The sequence below is a fragment of the Frieseomelitta varia genome, unplaced genomic scaffold, assembly GCF_011392965.1.
Source record: "Frieseomelitta varia isolate USP_RPSP 00005682 unplaced genomic scaffold, Fvar_1.2 scaffold_535, whole genome shotgun sequence".
Classification (NCBI taxonomy): Eukaryota; Metazoa; Arthropoda; class Insecta; order Hymenoptera; family Apidae; genus Frieseomelitta; species Frieseomelitta varia.
The window spans coordinates 283,963-303,503 of record NW_025110296.1 but is presented as its reverse complement, the minus strand read 5'-3'; the positions used below and the strand labels follow the sequence as shown (position 1 = coordinate 303,503).

Below are 19,541 nucleotides of genomic sequence, written 5' to 3'. Positions count from 1 at the left end.
TAGGGCAAATTCCAAGGAGTTGGTCATCTTCTTCTCTCGAGTTGTCACAAACGAAATTTCCATCCAAGCAGACCTTGGAACATTATTCAGAAAGCGACAAATTATTGTATACGGTTTGGGTTAGGTTATATTTGAGTAAAACAAAATATAGGCAAAGCAAATAATAAATTTATCACTTCTCAATAATTTCTATCATATTCTTAATATTTATCACACTCTTATTTATTATACTCTTCCAGTGATGTCATACCGACGAGTTCAAAAAGAAAACGACGAATTATTGTATACGGTGTTGGTCACTCGTTATGGTCCGCAATCGGTTTGCAGCGCGAGTGGTTAACCTCTTGCGCTGAAATGACGCACGTCGAGAATTTTTTCTCCCAAAATTGCAATATTTCCTCAGTTTTAAGTATATTTAAGTATAACCCAGGCAAAACAAATAATAAATTTATTACTTCTGAATAATTTCTATCCAATGATATCATATGATATCGACGAGTTCAAAAAGAAAGCGAAAGAATTATTGTATACGGTTCGGTCACTCGTTATGGTCCGCAATAATCAGTTGCCAGCGCAAGTGATTAAATTTTTGAACATTGTAATTTTGAACATCGCTTTTCTGATTTTTAATGGCTAGTCGTAGTTGTAATTCTCAATGCTCAGTAACGTGCTTGACACGATTTTTAATATTTCCTACAGTGTAACTTGTTGGTAAACTTTTCATTTTCATTCAGATCTCATTTCATACAGTTAGTAGAAGTTCACGCGACTCGTGACATTTTACCATTTAACATCGGAATATAAATTACTTCAATTACTACTACCAGTGTCAAAATTCTCTTTAAAAGTGAGTTAGGCTAAACTGTGAACGTACAATAACAAGAACGGCCAATTTGATTCGCGATGTGTGACAGCAAGAGTAAACGAGGATATAACATGCCACACACGTGACGCCATTTTTTACCCAAAGTGAACCGCACCCTCTATTAAAACGTCGGGGATCGGCATTCACCGCTTCCAAATTCGATCGTGATCCGCTCTGAATCGTGGCACGCGGCCATATTTGCAATTAGTGCCAATTAACCGGCTATATTTAGCGTAGCGACGACATTTTTGCAGAATCTCGTTATCCTCGTTCGCGTTTATCGGTTTATCGTTTCTTTCTTTCTGCTTTTCTTTCTTCCCTTTTTCTCTTCCACTCCAAGGCGATTAGCATGCGAACGCGCCGCACGACCTTGCCGCGCTGTTTCGACGTCCAAAAGAGGAGAGCAATTGCACAGAATGTACAGAAGTGTTTCGCAATCTTCGCGAAATTTTGAGAAGATTTATTTGTCCGTTTCTCTGGAGGATCTGTCTAGGTGTGTTTGAATTGACGTATATATTTAACATTGAAATTAATATTGAAAAGAACTGACTTGTAATACTAATATTTATCAACAGCGACGTTTTCGAATTTAAACGGCTTGACAGATTAAGTTTTCTGAAAAGAGAGAGAGAGAGAGAGAGAGAGAGAGAGAGAGACAGGAATATAAAATTCTTTCATTCATGAAAAATCTCGAGACTAAATTGAATTGAATTTGAAATTGAATTTAACAGGTTTAAATTTAACAGAGAAATCTGTCTGAATTTTTTGTAAGATAAAATATAGGAGTATATGTATATGAACGTGAAATACTCCAATGTTTGTACATAGAATGAAATAGTGAGCTTAATTCTCCATTCGTTTTTCCATCTAGATATTTCTAGAAATTCTTTTCGTCGTGATTTTCATATTATTATTTTAAATTCCACGAAATAATGAAAGAGTCTTGTTCATTTTGCAGTCATTATTTGTACCATAGGATGATGCTACTTTTCTGTTATTCCATTTTCGTAATTTCGTCGACGATGCTTAAAAACATTCATGTTTCTTCCTGAAGCTTGTCATAAAGCTTCGTGTCATAAAAAATATTTCTACAGTAGATAACCGTTCAATGATTGTAAAATGTTTTTAAAATAACAGAAATAACTTTATTCATCCGTCTAGTTATAGTTCCTTTCCTCTTTCAATTACAGAAGGACAAAGATACCATTTAAATTCCTCCAAGTTCGCGCCATTTTCAAATATAAATCGTAATCGATATTAGAAACGTGGCTGCCCCACCATTTCAATCGAACGTGACACTCGTAAATTTAAATACGAGTACTAGAAAGTTCAATTTTATACACCGTTTACGTTTCGCGCAATTTTATTTCAAACGGGACGATTATAATTCTATTAACAGCTCCGAGAAATTCACTCGAGGGGACGGTGTGTAACGTTAACCGTCTGCTTCAGATTCCGCGGAAACTAGACACACCAGGGATGTTATTAATTTAATAATAAGGCTGGCGCGATAACAACAAGCACGGAACACAATTCCAGAGTTTGTTAATTGAATATGCGTTGCGCTCTCGCAGCCGGGGCCAAACAAAATGGCAGAGGATTCGTAACGACCGGCGAATGTGGAACTTTCGTTTCCTACGAACGCCATTACCAACTTTTCAATGTTGCAACTTCCGGTTCGTAAACTCCCCTTCCTCGCGTTGCAAGAGGTAGCACGCAACGCAAATCAAAATTTCAACGTTGCGAAATTCGTGCTCGTTTCGTCTGAATTTCTCAGCGTTTAAATTTGTTCTTTTCGAGGCACATCCTCTTCTTCGACTTCTCTGTTCTTCTCTGTTGCGCTCGAATCAAATTTCTTCTCGCAAGTACACCCACAAAATTGTGAAGCACACCAATTGGAATTTATTTATTTATTTATTACCACTGTTCTCAAATGTCGGTAGCAGCTTTGACTAACTCGCATTTTACAACTGAAAAATTTATCGTATGTTATGAATCGTTGTGTGTTGCAAAATCAAAAAATTAATTTCGCCTAAAAGAATGGATGCTCTCAATTTTTAAGCGAGAATCTATTGTTTAATATTATTATAATATTATCATAATATTATTATAATAATTATTGTTTATAATAATATTAAACAATAATAATATTATTAATATTAATATTAATTACAATAGTTTATAATGATATCAAACAATATTAATATTATTAATATTAATTACAACAGTTTATAATAATATTAAACAGTATTAATATAATAATAAATTAATATACAAACTATTATTTATAATAATATTAATACTGTTTAACATTATTATAAACTATTGTAATTAATATTAATATTAGTATTGTTTAATATTATTATAAACTATTGTTACAATCGTATTTGAAATCTATAACTGTTTTAAATTTTCACACTTTGACGCAGCTATTTAATTTAAGTTGAAACTTCGACGATAGTTAAGGGAAAAGGCAAATAATCTGAAAGCGATCGAGCACACAACTTCCAAATTTATTTCCTGATACGAAAGATCTCGTATTTATTCAGTCAACGAGCAGAATCGTCTTCCGTCGTTTCATCGTCGGAAAATACGGTTCGACGGTGTTTGTAATCGCCAAGTTCCTTCGCGTCGCGTTCTAGGGGATTTTAATTGAAAGTTCGATAAAGGAAAAAAGCGGAGCGAATATCGGTGAGCTGACGGAGCGACGAAAGAGAAAAAAAACCGGGAAGGTGAGCGCTCGACTCAGATCGAACGTTCCTGGAATATATTAGCGAAAAACTCAATTACCAGCGAACAATAAGAAAAAGGGGAACCCGGGCAACCCCCTTTTTGCGCCGCGCGATAGTCGAACGAAATTATTACTCGGCCGGCCGCGTTTCTTCGCCCATTACCGGGGCCAAACTAACTTCGCTGTCCGCTCGGAATTGCAAATCTCCATCGGCAGCCTCTTTATGTATTATGGATTCGAGGCCTTCGGATGGCCAGCGCCCCGATTCGCGAATGAACTTTAATTGACTCGACCCCTCCACCCTCGGTTGAACAAGACCTCGCGTTGCTTGTAGAAAATTTGTACAAATGCATCGCACAGTAATATGTACGAAACATTTTTTTTTTTCTTTTGACATTGTCTAAACATGACAGTGAGAAAATTGACTCGTTTAAAATAAATCTAAAAATATATATGTATATATATTATTTATATATATATATATATATATTATGTAATATTATTTATTTATATGTTAAATATATTATTTATATTTTATAATATTATTTATTTATATATTAAATGTATTATATATAAATATATTCACACACACACACACACACACACACACACACACACACACACATATGAATTATGAAAATAGTGTATATATATGAATTACAAAATATTTAATGCAAGTCTTATTTAGTGAGACATCATATCTCCGGTAAAATTCTTCAACATTTATATGTTTAAGATAAAATAAGGTAGCTTGAAATAAATTCTAACTTCTATGCAGATTTCTAAATTGATTTCAATGTATCTTCCACATTACTGTCTTCCACTTTGTTTCTTCCACTATTAAATAGCACGTTAACGTCTTAATACGTTATTTACGTACATAATATACAATTTTTCCATACTAATTCTGCGAAATTTGGAAATTCGTGGCATCGCTCACAGGCCACGTTCACGAGTGAAAACTCGACGAGAGATCCTCCGATAAATCAACAAACATCTCCGACACGCTTGCGAGTGAACACACGTACGTATGTAGAATCAAAGGCATGAGGATGATCCGATGAAATGCTCATACAGTTCGCCGGGACGCGAAAAAGCTTGAACGCGCCTTATGACGGATGAGGTTAGACGCTCCTCCGTTCTTTATCGAGCAGCGTTTATCAATTTACAATTCCCAGTTCGGGGAGGCGGCGCGTGGAATACCAATCACTCGCGGACGCGAAAAACGCGGCTTGAATCCGAGTCGGTTGTATCGGATTCGCGATAAAAGGAGAGCCAAGCCTTCCCGATCGAGCAATGCCAGGTAAAACGCGATTGCAAGGAGGGAGCATATGCTATTTTTAAAGCTTCAATGTTATTATACTCGTGAAACGTGGACGTTATTTATTAAGAATTTCTCACGATACGAATGGCACGGAATTAGAGTGCAAAAATTTTCAACGTCCCTTCTGTTTTCTACCAAAAATGTCAGGGCCTGAATCTAACTTCGCAGTTAATTTTTATTAAGTATGGTATATCTTTTTTATTAAGTATGTATGTAGGTGATAATATTTATTTTTTAATGACTAATCGTTTCCTTTTATTTTTGGATGATTTATGGTCTAAATTTGCAAGGTTCTCTGTGTTTCTCAGTCAAACTTGAATGGAATTTCATAATTTTTATTAGCTGTTAAATTAAATAAATATGTATTATATTTATTCAAACATATTACATATATTTAGTAATACTTATTTTTCAGTGATTAATAATTTGAATGATATTATGTGATAGTGAATTAATAAATAAATAAACAAAAATAATTATTAATATGCACACGTGGACATACAATTAAATTCTGTTCCAATCTGTTCAAAATATACTGAAGACACAAAATGTATTGGAAATTGTGAATAACCATAATTGTTTAATTGGGGACCATAATACAAGTTCGCTTCTCATTAAAAACAACTTGTGCTATGCAAATACCTTCTCATTGTCAAAAATTTCAATCGACCACTAAGACTACAATTATTATAACATGTAATATATATAATTATATAATTATTGTAATATATTAATTATATATAATATATTGTATTATATTAAATTAATATAATATATTATAATATATTGTATATTAAATTAATATATTGCATATTAAATTATATTATTATTGTAATGATATATAATATATAAAAATATATATAATTATAATAATTATAATAAATGATAATAATAATCATTACTAATAATTTAACGTAATTGAACATTTTAGCACGTTTATACATAAGTCACTTTCAACAGAAAATGGCCTACACTGATTGTCCTCTGATTGCCCTCCGGTACAATTCGAAAGATTTTGATGTCCAACGTTCAACGTTCGATTTGAAAAATCGAACGCTTGTTGAACGAACGTCGCGGGGAATCTTTTCTCGAGTACATTCGTCAGCTGTGTGGTTCCCGTCTTCCTCTATTACCACGAGGCTGCTAACTCAATTTGTATGCGACTGCGCGAGCCCGCCAAATGCACGCTTAAGGTCACCGCAGTTTAACAGAGTTTCATGCTGTTGCGCCCGGGGAGGAAAAATCCGCCTGATTCAGCTGCTCTTTTTTTTTTCTCTCTTTCCATCTCTGGCTGACGGGCATTTTCTCGCCGTTTCATTTCATCGGCGAGTAACTGGACAATGAGATTTGTCGCTCTCTTTCTTCGCACTATCGTTATTTTTCTCCAGCATTTTCTTTGAAAAATATCAGAGAACAAAATTGCACGGTTCGCTATGGCCAACACAGCGGTGTATAACGAAGTTAAGACCTTTAATTCTTTTACACAGAATGCTATTCTTTGTTTCTTTTGTTGCTGTATGAAAGGGACTGTCGAGTTCAAACATACGGTAAACAGTGTACTTTGGAGTTCCGAAAGGTCAGGAATGAGAGAAATAATTATGTTCACATAAATAGCTACGAAAAAGTGTTTCACAGACGAGGCAAAAGTTCTCGAGTCGATCCAGTTAACCTCTTACGCTTGTCGAGAATTCTTTGTTCCAAAATTGCAACATTTTCTCAGTTTTCAGTATATTTAAGTAAAACAAAATAGACGAAACAAATAATAGATTTATTACTTCTGAATAATTTCTATCCAGTGATAATCATATGATATCGACGAGTTGAAAGAGAAAGCGACAAATTACTGTACTACGGTTTGGTCACTCGTTATGGTCCGCAATCAATTGCCACCGCAAGTTGTTAAGGACACCTATAAGTAACGTCGTTTTCTGACACTGTAGAAAATTTTATTTTATTTAAAAGTTAATACAACTTCGTCTGTAATATAATTTAACAATAAACACGCTAAATGTCCATGTATTTAACTAGAATATAAGTTATATTGGGGCATAACATAAGTTATGTTATATTATATATTATGTCATATATTGTAGCGTAACATGTTATAATAAGTAAAATTATATATTCAAGTAAAACAAAATAGCCGAAGCAAATAATAAATTTATTACTTTTCAATAATTTCTATCCAGTCGTACCGACGAGTTCGAAAAGAAAGCGGCGAATTATTGTATACGGTTTTGGTCACTCGTTATGGTCGGCAATCGGTTGCCAACGCAAGTTATTAAGGACACTTATAGGTAACGTCGTTTTCTGACACTGTAGAAAATTTTATTTTATTTAAAAGTTAATACAGCTTCAATCTGTAATATAATTTAACAATAAACACACTAAATGTCAATGTATTTAACTAGAATATAGATTATATTCGGCACAACATAGGTTATGTTATATCATATATTATATTATATATTATAGCATAACATGTTATAATAAGTAAAATTATATATTGAAGTAAAACAAAATAGGCGAAACAAATAATAAATTCGTTACTTCTCAATAATTTCTGTTCAGTGATATCATATGATATCGACGAGTTGAAAGAGAAAGCGACGAATTACCGTATTACGGTTTGGTCGCTCGTTATGGTCCGCAATCAGTCGCCGGCGTAAGTGATTAAACATCCGAACGAAACATCCGTCAAATTTCAATTTACCAACACCTCCTAACGTCAACGATCGATGAAAACTACTACTACTAAATTCGAGCACCGGCGATGCATCCGGAAACGCGTATAATTTCCCCATGGATGGTGAAAATCAGTTTGGACCCGACGTTGAATGCCACGAGGAATAGCTCGATCATGCTCCAGTGGTAAACACCACTGTGGCTTGAACACGCTATTCACTATGGCCAATTGTGCTCTTAATCCGCCCACGCAGTCTAGCTACCACCGATCTCGAGTGTCTTTGTTTCGAATCGGCCTATCGATCGGGAACTCGGAGCACCGTCGAATAACAGCTTGGAATAACATATACCCCAACGCCCGATCGGAGATAATTCTCGTTGATCCACTGTTTGTTCTTTCATTTAACGATCCTCTCGGTGGCCTGCCGACCGTCAGTGTGAATTAGGTTAATGGTACAGGGTAGCCGTCTCAGGCGATGATTTGGTTTAACGAGGATCTTCCACGGTGGCTGATACTATTTTTTATTACACACGTACTCGTTGGAACCGTGGAATAATTTCTAGATTAATTAAAAAGATCAAGTCCGCAAAAGTTCCTTGTATAGAAAATTCTTTTAGAGACTTTTTGTACGATTTTCTCGTCAATTGTGTCCATATTTATGTAAATGTTAAGCTTGAGATATTACCAGCGGTCTAGATTAATTTAAATCGGAGAATCAATCGAGCCTGTAATTCTTGATACACGCAGTGTGATTCAATCATTTGTATAGAAATGTGCAAGAAATGAAAATTGAAACTGGAGGACAAAAACAGTGCTGTTGTAATATCAAAATATCTTCGCCGATGTTCGAGAGATTCACAGGTTTGATAGATTTGGATCCTGGACTCTCAGATCTCCGGATAAATTCGGACGATACACGAATGAAACTGTCAATATTCCGCGTGCAAGTCGTCGACAAAAAGAATCGTCGTAAAGAACGAATGGGTATCCAAGGATAAGCGGCGCTCGTGTCGGTTCGCAGAGATCGGCACGCACCTCCCATCTTTGCCGAAAGATTTGCAAGAGCGTAGCCGGTCGCAGTGCACCGAGCTCTTCAATTATCCCTTATAGGAGCGAATACCCGGTTGGAAGGAAACCGCGAGGCAAGAACCGGCTCGAGACCGTGGACCCCCTACCGGTTTTACTTCGCCGTTGCCGATCACTGGAACAGTCCCCGGGCTCCTTCCCTCGAATCAGACTGCGAGGATTCCCTCGTTAATTGCCGTGACATCGTGAAAACGAATCCCGCACCTCCAACGACGCTCTCCCCTGTCACGCTATCGTAATTGGAATTTTTGAAAAATTCTTCCCGCGGAGAGTTCTGTCGATCAACGTTTCAGATTTATTGGATATTAATTTCAGAGTATTATAGAGTATTATAGACGTATCAGAGATATTTTTTATATTTATGTTTATGTTTATGTTTATATTTATATTTATATTTATATTTATATTTATATTTATATTTATATTTATATTTATATTTATATTTATATTTATATCTATATTTTAGAGTATTATAGACGTATCAGAGATATTTGTTTATGTTCATTTTATATTTATGTTTATATTTATATTTATATTTATATTTATATTTATATCTATATTTTAGAGTATTATAGACGTATCAGAGATATTTGTTTATGTTCATTTTATATTTATGTTTATATTTATATTTATATTTTAGATACTTATGCTAATTACCTTTGCAATGTTAGATCTTTTAGAATGTTGGATATATTTCAGAATAAATACTAGAGAAACCTAGATATTTCTGGATTTTTGTAAAATTGCGTGATATTTTTCTTTTCTTTTTCTCTTTTCAATATAATTGTTTATATGTTTATATAGCACGATAGGAGATATGGGATCTAGATTTTGAGGATTTGTAGATATTTCAAAAAAAACTTTAGAAATATCTTTCTTTTGACACGACACTTTCCATACGTGATGACAAATACGAAATAAAAAGAGTTAAGGAAAGTACGACACTTAGTGCGCATATTTAGCATTTATTTTCAGAAATTGAACCGAAAAGATAAAACTTGAATAATGATTCCAATATTACAATTATAACTAATATTTCTGTACGTTACTTTGTAAATTGTATATTTTTCATAAATCGAAGAAACAAGCCAAAAATTGAAGATTCCAATAATTAACGATTAATACATCTATAATTTTACCATTAATACCAACATTACTACATTTTACGCGTTCTATATATAAATTTCCCGAAAATTCCCTCCAATAACCGCACACGTAAATACACAAGCAACACGCTGAACAATCCATAATCACGGAACATAGGCCACGAGTCCTCGAAACCGAAATCCGATTCCCCGATTCGCGCCACTACACGTCCGTCAAGCCAGACGTCAGAAGTAGATTCTAAAATTCAATCGACGCGAGTAAGAACCTACCTATAGGTCGATTGCCTGTGTCCGCTATCAATAGCTACGAGAGAGAGAGAGAGAGAGAGGGAGAGAGCTACGGTTGATCGCAGCCCGATAAACGGCTCGTTTCTGCTCGAAACGTGAAACCAGTTCGACGCGAAAGCGTGCAGGAATCGGCGGGTGCACGCGCACGCGGTCAGCCCTGACTAACGATCTTCCATCGCGGAACGATATCTCGAGAAAACGAGATCTCCCCGAGCCAATAACCATCGCGCCACCACGTCCGATGGTAAGACGACCGGGATATTGTAATCGACGGTCAGATCGGAATACCGTTTCCGGCCGATCGTAAAATTCCTTGCGCGCTTTTCCTTTTTTTCGATTCGTTTCGTTCCGGGGGAAGGATCACGAAAGGTTTACGAGCGATCAGGAAAACGATATTTATACACGTGGCACGTGTTTTGGACGAATGAGACTGTGTCTTCGGAATCGACGATCATTTTTTTCGTTGGAGATGGGGGTGGGGAGGATCGTTGCGGAGGAAGTTGACAGATCGTTTCAGGAGGGGGGGGCGAAGAGTTTGCAGACGTAGTTGCAATATTGGAAATTTAATTTACCCGCTCAAATTAATTTCGGCCTCTTTTTAATTCAAATTTGACTGCGAAGATGGAAATTCGAAACTTGGGGAAATTACTCGGGGGACGAAAAGGCGAAAATTTTGACTACTGAAATGTGATATAAAGAATCAACGAACCCTCGTTAACTTTTAACTTTCAAATCATAAATATATATATATATATTATATATATATAACAAATAATAATAAAATGAAAATAATAACACCAAAAATAATAATATTCCAAATTATTTAATGATAAAGTAGATAACAGTTTAACAATTTTTTTACTAATATTCAATAATATTTTAATAATATTTAGTAACAAAATAAAAATAATAACACCAAAAGTAATAATATTCTAAATTATTTAATGATAAAGTAAATAACAATTTAACAATTTTTTTAATAATATTCAATGATATTAGTAACATTTATTATTTTTATTTTGTTACTAAATATTATTAAAGTATTATTGAATATTATTTAAAAAAATTGTTAAATTATTATTTACTTTATTATTAAATAATTTGGAATATTATTACTTTTGGTGTTACTATTTTTATTTTGTTACTAAATATTATTAAAATATTATTGAATATTAATAAAAAAATTGTTAAATTATTATTTACTTTATTATTGAATAATTTGGAATATTGTTACTTTTGGTGTTACTATTTTTATTTTGTTACTAAATATTATTAAAGTATTATTGAATATTATTAAAAAAAATTGTTAAATCGTTATTTACTTTATTATTATTGAATAATTTGGAATATTATTATTTTCGGTGTTATTATCTTTATTTTATTATCAAATGTTATAAAAATAATAACACCAAAAGTAATAATATTCCCAAAAAACCTAAAGCTAAACTACGCACGCACGCACACACACACACACACTCAATAAAAATTCTCCGCTGACGAAAACAAGCGGGAGAGAACGTTTGAAGAAAACGTCTCGAAAGAAAGAGGCGGTGAACGGAGGGGTGGCGGTTGAACGGAGAAGAACGAGACGAATCGAGGATGAAAGAGTGAGATAGGCGAGAGTCTGTTGGGTAGGAAGAGAGGGAAGGAGGGCCGAGAAGAAAAGAAAGAAGTCGAAGGAAGGACGCAGGGGATCCTGTCGGGGGCCGTACCCGCGATCCTCGGGCATTCCCGGATCATTATTCCACAGGCTTGCCACAGCCGGGGAGGAGGGCCGGCTTGACCTTGGTACGAAGGCATGACTGACCTTGTTGCTGCTACATCCGAGAAATACCCGTGTGTCCCATCCATCATGCAAATGAGTCGGTAATGAATATCAAACGACTCGGTTCTTGTGCGGTGGATACTTCTTCTTTTTCTCTTCTTGTTTCTTTAGGCTCTCCTCTAGAGGCTACATGCCGGGAATACTTGCAACATCCGCGTCAAACGCAACGTGCATTTACTACGTGCCGCGTGCGTTGCGTTATGTTACGTTTGTACGTAAAAATAGCGAGCGCGACTCGGTGGAGATGAATTTTTTAAAGGAACGGAGCGTGGGCGTGAGCCAGCGGACGAAGGTTTCGGGTAAGAAACGGTTGGAAACTGAAAGTTGGAAAGAGCGTGTTGAATATTGAACGTGGGAGAGGAAGAACAAGACCGAAGGATTTGTAGAACAGGCTGCCTACGCTGTTTCAATCAATAGAAGAGCTTTCAATCAAACCGCGTGTTTCAAATACCTCACGGTGCAATTTGTATGTCTAGCGAAGATTCACCGTACACTTCATCCACCTCGTACACGGGCAGAAAGTATAAAGCACACTTGTGCGAAGAATTTACGAACCATTTGTTCGTTTGACTCTACACGTACTCGAGAGAATGGAAAATTTTCACGAACACGTTGCAATCCATCTTTGATAAAAATCTACTTCGCACGAGAATATTCTAAGACCTTTTAAAAGATCCGGACTTGATCGTGCATAAAGAACTGTCTCAAATCTACAGTTCTCTCAAATCTGGTTTGAAACGACTATTAACTTCAAATCCAGATTAATTAATTGCAAGAATTCCGTTCCAAGGACTGATGAATTCAACGATCGAATTTTCCTAGATTCGATTAGATCAAGCGATTCGAGAGGCTACTCACCTTGTGCGCAAAGGCAGTGTCTTCCTCTTTGGTCCTCTTGAAACTACTCCTCACACTGTCGTAGCCCCTGGACGAGTAGCCATAGTTATCGTCCAACACTTCCGCTGGTGGCTTGTAGTCTCGATATCCGGTCGGTGAGGGGGTGGTGGTCAAAGGTTGGCCAGTAGACCTCGGCGTTAGACCGCTCGAGGCCACCGTGCAGGCGTCGTCTTCCACCTCGAACACGTCGTCGCTCATGCTGTCGTCGCCCGTCATGACCTGATGAAAAATCGACCGGAAACGTGAACACGGCGATGAATTACGGCACCATTGATACGCTCCTCTCTTTTCGAACGATCCTTTAGCAGCATCAGACGAAGATTAAAGTACGAAAATGGGTATTTTCGTTTCGAAAAAAAAAAAAAAAACAGTGTAATATATTGTTCTCAACAGAGATGAATATTCTACAAATTATTTTTCAAATAAAAAAAATTCTAATTCTCGATCTCTTGAAAATTGTCCACCTAAGCGTACACCAAATATTGAAACTGTTCTAATTTTGTGAGAAGAAATTCTATTGTGATAAATTTCGTGCATCGTTCATTTTATTCCGAAGTGTTTCCTTACACTGTGTGACAGATGACAAAGTGAAGACTTTACACTTTTCTCCTCGAAAATACTGTAAATTTTTATAGCGTCTGGAAGCATTGGAAAATTCTTCATAACTGACTCTACAATAGATTTGAAGGTTGAAAACTTGCTACACGATTTTTTTCGATATTTTATCTTTGAACATTAGTTTCGAAATTCGAGAAATTTTCGTTTTCGCCTGATAGATTCAAAATGCAATAAATTGGAGAAAAAAGATCGTGCAGTAAATTTTAAAGGAGAAGCTTCAGCTTTTTAAAAAGGAACCTCGACCCAACAGTTCGTATTTATTAATCTTGTGAATTCAAAGAACGCAAAATTGCAAATTCAAGTCCCGCAGAATTTTCTTTCGAAACTGAAATCACCGAATTCATACCAACAATAATATTATATATATAAAATAATAATAATATTAATATAATATTAATAATAATAGTATTAATATAATATTAATAATAATAGTATTAATATAATATTAATAATAATAGTATTAATAAAATATTAATAATAATAGTATTATAATACTATATAATAATATTTATAATACTATATAATAATAATATTTTTAATACTATATAATAATATTTATAATACTATATAATAATATTTTATATCGAATATTACTCGATAAATTACTATATAATAATATTTATAATACTATATAATAATATTTTATATCGAATATTACTCGAATAACTAACGATACTGCAACTCGATTAGCTTCACGCGGACTCACGTCGATTTTTCGACGAGAAAACGGACTTCTTGCGCCGTAAGGTACGTAATTCAGGTCGGCTGGTATTTTATTATAATCTGAAGGACACGGCGGAGTCGAAGGGGCGGCGAGAAAACTCGCCGGTGGTTAGAGAAAAGGCCGCGATAATTCCCGGCAAAACGAGGTATGGCTGTCGCATTATCAAAGCTACCGAGAGAAAACCAGTTCGTAGAAGGTACGCACGCAATCAGCCGTTGCTGAAATAACTGTCCTTCGATCGGTCGACATCTCCATCGGGTGCGCGACGCGCGCGCGGCCTTGCCGATCCCTTCCGATGCCAATTAGGCGAAACACCGAGGCCGATAGCGACTCGCCACCGATCGGCAATGCACGTTAATATAATTGCCATAGTATACAGTAACATTCGTTGCTAAACATTCGCGAGAATGGCCGAGTATTGCAATAACGATCGTCTGTCAACGCACAATACGATGATAACAATTGTACAATTATCATAAAAAATTATTATCATTTTGAATGAAAATTCGTTCTGAGAATAGAGTCTCGTGTCTGTAAAATTTCTGAAAAACTGTGTAATAAATTGTTCATTTCGACTATTGTGATTTCTAGTTTCTAGATTTATAAGAATTAGGTAATTTTATTTTAATATTCACTTCGTAAAATTTTTATTATTCTTTAAATAGCTACTGGTTGGTGTTAACGATTCTTTTTTTTTCTGGATTTAATTGTGAATAATTCTCGATTGTGAAATTAAACACAATAATTTCTTTGCATCTTATTATTTTACGAGAGATCGTTCAAATCTCTAAGGATACAGTCTCGTGTCTATAAAATTTCCAGAAAACTATGTGACAAATTGCTCGTTTCGACTATTGTGATTTCTAGTTTCTAGATTTATAAGAATTAGGTATCACTTCGTAAGTTTTATTTTAATATTCACTTCGTAAAATTTTATTATTCTTTAAATAGCTACGGGTTGATGTTAACGATTCTTTTTTTTTCTGGATTTAATTGTGAATAATTCTCGATTGTGAAATTAAACACAATAATTTCTCTGCATCTTATTATTTTACGAGAGATCGTTCAAATCTCTAAAGATACAGTTTCGTGTCTATAAAATTTCCAACAAAAATTCTATAATAAATTGTAATAAATCGTAATTGTAATTGTAATTGTAATTGTAATAAATTTTGAACACTTTGGTTTCTAGTTTCTGGTCGACTGTTATAAGAATTAGATTTCGCCTCTCGTCGATTTTAAATAACTACAATTGTTAACGATCCTTTTCCTCTGAATATAGTTCTGAATAATTCTCTTATCAACCAGAATTTCGTACTCTGCTACTTACAAGAGAGAAAATGTACTTGGTAGCTAAAATCTGTAAACTCACACCTAAGTGAACACTTAATTAACACTAGAACTACTAAAATAATCGAAATGAGCAGTTCGTCATAATTAACACAATTTTCACAAGCATAAATACTTTATACTTACAAGTACAAATTGTCAAATATATAAAAGCTCGTGTATTATGAAGCTCTGTTTTATTTCGTTGGTGCGAAATTCAACAGTCAAACAATAACTAAGAATGAAAAATAAATTCTCCTTATTCGAAGAGAAAACAATGATACGAAGAAACTGGAATGGATGGAATAAGAAAGTTGTGAGCATTAAGAGAATGGAGGATGAAAATGGGGAGCGTGAGGATACATTTATATTGAAGAGCATCGCTTCTTCGTTCGTCGGTGAAACGTCGAAAGAAAGTGAACATTGTCTCTCTGAAAGATTCATTCGAGCGGGAAAAGAAGATTACGCCGGACTTTCTTCGACGCCTCTCCGTAAGGAATCGAAACGCTTCCATAAATCATACGTGGCTCTCGTCATCTTTTATAGAAACGTTTCGATCCTACGTTGAGAACAGTAATAATTCGCCACTGTGTACGTGAAACGGCGCAGAGTTGATTTAATTTGATTGGATAACTCAGTAATAAACTATGTTTAAACAGTTTTCAGTTCCATTCAATTCTACTCCATTATAAATTTTGATTGACACGTGGCACGTTAATAGTGATTAGTAAATTTTATTTTTTTATCAAGTATTATTTTATTAACAATAATTCTTACACAATACTACGTTTATTGATATATTACACACAATATATATATATTTTATAATTGATATACAATATATTAATAAAAATAGTAAAATCAGCGAATCGATGTATTTAATACGAATCAACACTTTATTAATAATAATTAGTAAGTCAATCATTATTCTCGTACATTCTGTACACTTATTATTTCTTTCAACTCATGCTCGTTCACACGAACTATTGTTTCACTCGATTATTATTACGAAGCATTCTTTCTGCATGCTGTCGAATTACTATGCTCAACTTTTTAATGACAGTAATAACTTAAAATTGTCGTTGTTTTTGCTCAATACTATAATCTCCATTGCGTTCGTATTCTATATGTTTAAAATATGGCGCTCTTGGCCGCCATTGGTACGCGTTCCAAACGAAACCGCTTCATTCTCGTGTATTTGAACGTTCCATCGCAATAATGTTCGCAGTTCGTCGATCAGCAAACAATTTTGCTTATTTGTTCGTTGTGCAAACGTTCTGTATATTTTTATTTAGTTTTCGATGAAAAGAAATTGTGCATCGTGTCCCGCATATTCGTTAGGGATTTTGTACAAAGGAATTATGGAAAGTAAAGAATAACTATTAATAATACACTAACAATACTAGACTAATTTTATAGTTCACTAATAATAATTTTATAATACACTAACAATATTAGACTAATTTTAAATTAATTTACTGAGAAAAAGCGGGACATTATTTAAGAATATTTTAAATTTCTCTTCATTACGTTTCTAATTTAATGCGGGAAAAATAACTTAGCTATTCGGTAGATTACCGAAAATTTCAATTTTTAAAGAACCAAGAGAATTACTACTAAAAATACACAAATAGTATTGGATTAATTTAAGCTTGACTATTTGAGAACATTTTAAATTCCTTTTCATTACGTTTCTAATTTAGCACGGGAGAAATATTTAGTCTTTCACAAATTACCGAGAATCTCAATTTTTTAAACAATCGCGATTTTTTTCTCGTCCAAAATTAATTAAACATAGAGGTTCCTGATAATTAAAACATTGTTTCACGTTGCCAACCATAAATCGAAATTTGATTGATACCTACCGTTCTCAAGTAAATTATAAACCCTAGTAATTACGTAATAAAGCTGAAAAATATTTTTATAGACAGACTGAAAAATATAGTTTATAGAGTCGAAACATTTTAAGAATTAACACTGATGAAACAAAGTCGAAATTGAGCGATGTTTCGACAAATTCCATTAAGAACTTGGTTTTATCGTAGAAACCGTTTCGTTTGAAATTCACTTTCATTTTTCTGGCAGAATCAGAAAGAGAAAAGCAGAAATTGTAGAACAAAAGCGAAAGTAAATCGATGACCGAGCAAATTAGAAGTCACAGAGACGATTTTCGTGAGAGGCGACTTACTTTGAAATGGAATTTTCATTCGACGTACGTACATACATACGTCGACCAGCATCCGGGAGAATTCAATTTCCGTGGAAGTTACTCGGCGAAGAAACCTTGTCGGATACGAAAATACCTACGTATCTTTTGGCGAGTCTGTTGTTTCTCTACGTCGTTTTGTTTTCCACCGCGGTACGCTTTCTCGTCGTTCGAGATTTTAATTATGAGAACGCCGCGTCGGTGAACGAGATCGGCGCGGTGTTAATTAGCGTGGTAATTGGTGCGATATTTGCCTTGTAACATCGGGAATTGGGAATTTAATTCGATGAGGAATTGTTATGCGCTTTGTAATAGAATTTCATTCCGTCTTCGACGTTGCCTTTCATTCTTCGTGGAATAAAAATTTCGTTTCGATTGAAATGAATGAAAAAAAGGCTGTACTTGTACGGAGGAATATTATATTTATATATTATTAAAGCGTGTTCGAAAGAAACAACACACAACGTAGTTAGAAAATAACATTATCCGATATAAAATAAAAGAATTGTTAATATTTTTGGATTTGTTTGTGATTTGAATTATATTTCTTTTTAACAAGTGTATATTTCAGCACTATGAAATTCTATCCAATTAAAATCAGATAGATACTTCTACATTTCTGCAATTTGAATTATCTTTCTTTTGTCAAAAATTCTTCAAACAAGTACGCAACTTTAATACCACCAAATTCTTACCAGTTGCCAAATTACTCTTACCAAACTAGTACACAGATACCATTGGACTTGTGTATTATGTACTCCATCAACGTATCTGAAATTCTTCAAATGAGCACATGATTCCAATGCAACAAAGTTCTTCCCGTTTAAAACCGGCAGACGCAGAATAACAATGAAATCGTACACGAATTCGTTTCGTTCGTATAAATTCTAAATCGCGCAAACGAAGGAAATTTTCTCCGCTCACGAGCCAAGTAAGGCAAGAAGAGAATTTCAATCGGCGGAGAGATTAAAATTAGTTTTTAATTGATTCCTCGCGGCGGAGCGAGAACGAAGCGAACGTTCTCTATCGATCACGCTGAAGGCTGTAATAATTTAATTCGGATCGCGGGCGCTTCCGTTCCTAAATGCCAGACGCATCACGATCCGGTTCCGGCTTCTCCCTAGAGAGGGAATGCTAATTCCTCGCTTTATAAAGCGGCCTGGCTAATCGGTGGCTGGCCTATATCTATATCGGGAGCGGCGTGATAAATTCATGGGGCACGAACTTGGTTGCGAGCCAGGGGTGGGACTACCCTTAGCTTCCGACACGGGGCGGTCTGCTCAACCCGAAAAGAAATGGAGGCCCGAGCGTTTGCGAGCTCATCGCGTGTGATCTGATCCCTGCGCTTCTAATGAATTTTTATTAGAAATGAAATTTAGTAGAAACAGACGATCAGCATGTTATAGCGACCGTTATCTCTTCAGAATTAAAATCAACGTTCGATCAAGCTTTATTAAACTCATAAACAATAGAAAATTTAAAATTTGTTAGCTCATTAATTATTACTATGGAAATGTTTCGTAACTTGTGGGACCCACTTTTCGGGAGCTGATTGTACGCCTAAAAATAATGAAAAAAAATCATATAAATGTATGTCCTATCTGTCTTCGTTTGTGAGATATAATGAATTTTCTGTTTTAATTACTTTTACAAAAGATGCTCGAAATGACCATTTTGCATTTGAAGACAAGCCTGCACGCGTCTTGTCATTCATCTGGTTACTCTCTCTATCATTCCTGGTGTTTCTCGAATTTGTCGGAAGCCTTGCTCTGTTCTATTTCGTAGTAGTTCAGCATGTTCAATCGATGTTGCGTATACAATAGATTTTAAATGTCCCCAGAAATGAAAATCTAATG

The 19,541-nt window shown here is 34.9% G+C and overlaps 1 protein-coding gene across 1 annotated transcript in view; it reads right to left on the bottom strand.

The window, feature by feature from the left end:
- LOC122533534 (ras-related protein Rab-37-like) overlaps positions 1 to 19,541 on the bottom strand; it is a 146,858-nt gene that overhangs the window by 110,710 nt on the left and 16,607 nt on the right. Inside the window, exon 4 of the mRNA XM_043663351.1 lies at positions 12,770 to 13,027. Within this exon, the coding sequence (XP_043519286.1) occupies positions 12,770 to 13,027 (258 nt within the window). The remainder of the gene's footprint in view (positions 1 to 12,769; positions 13,028 to 19,541) is intronic.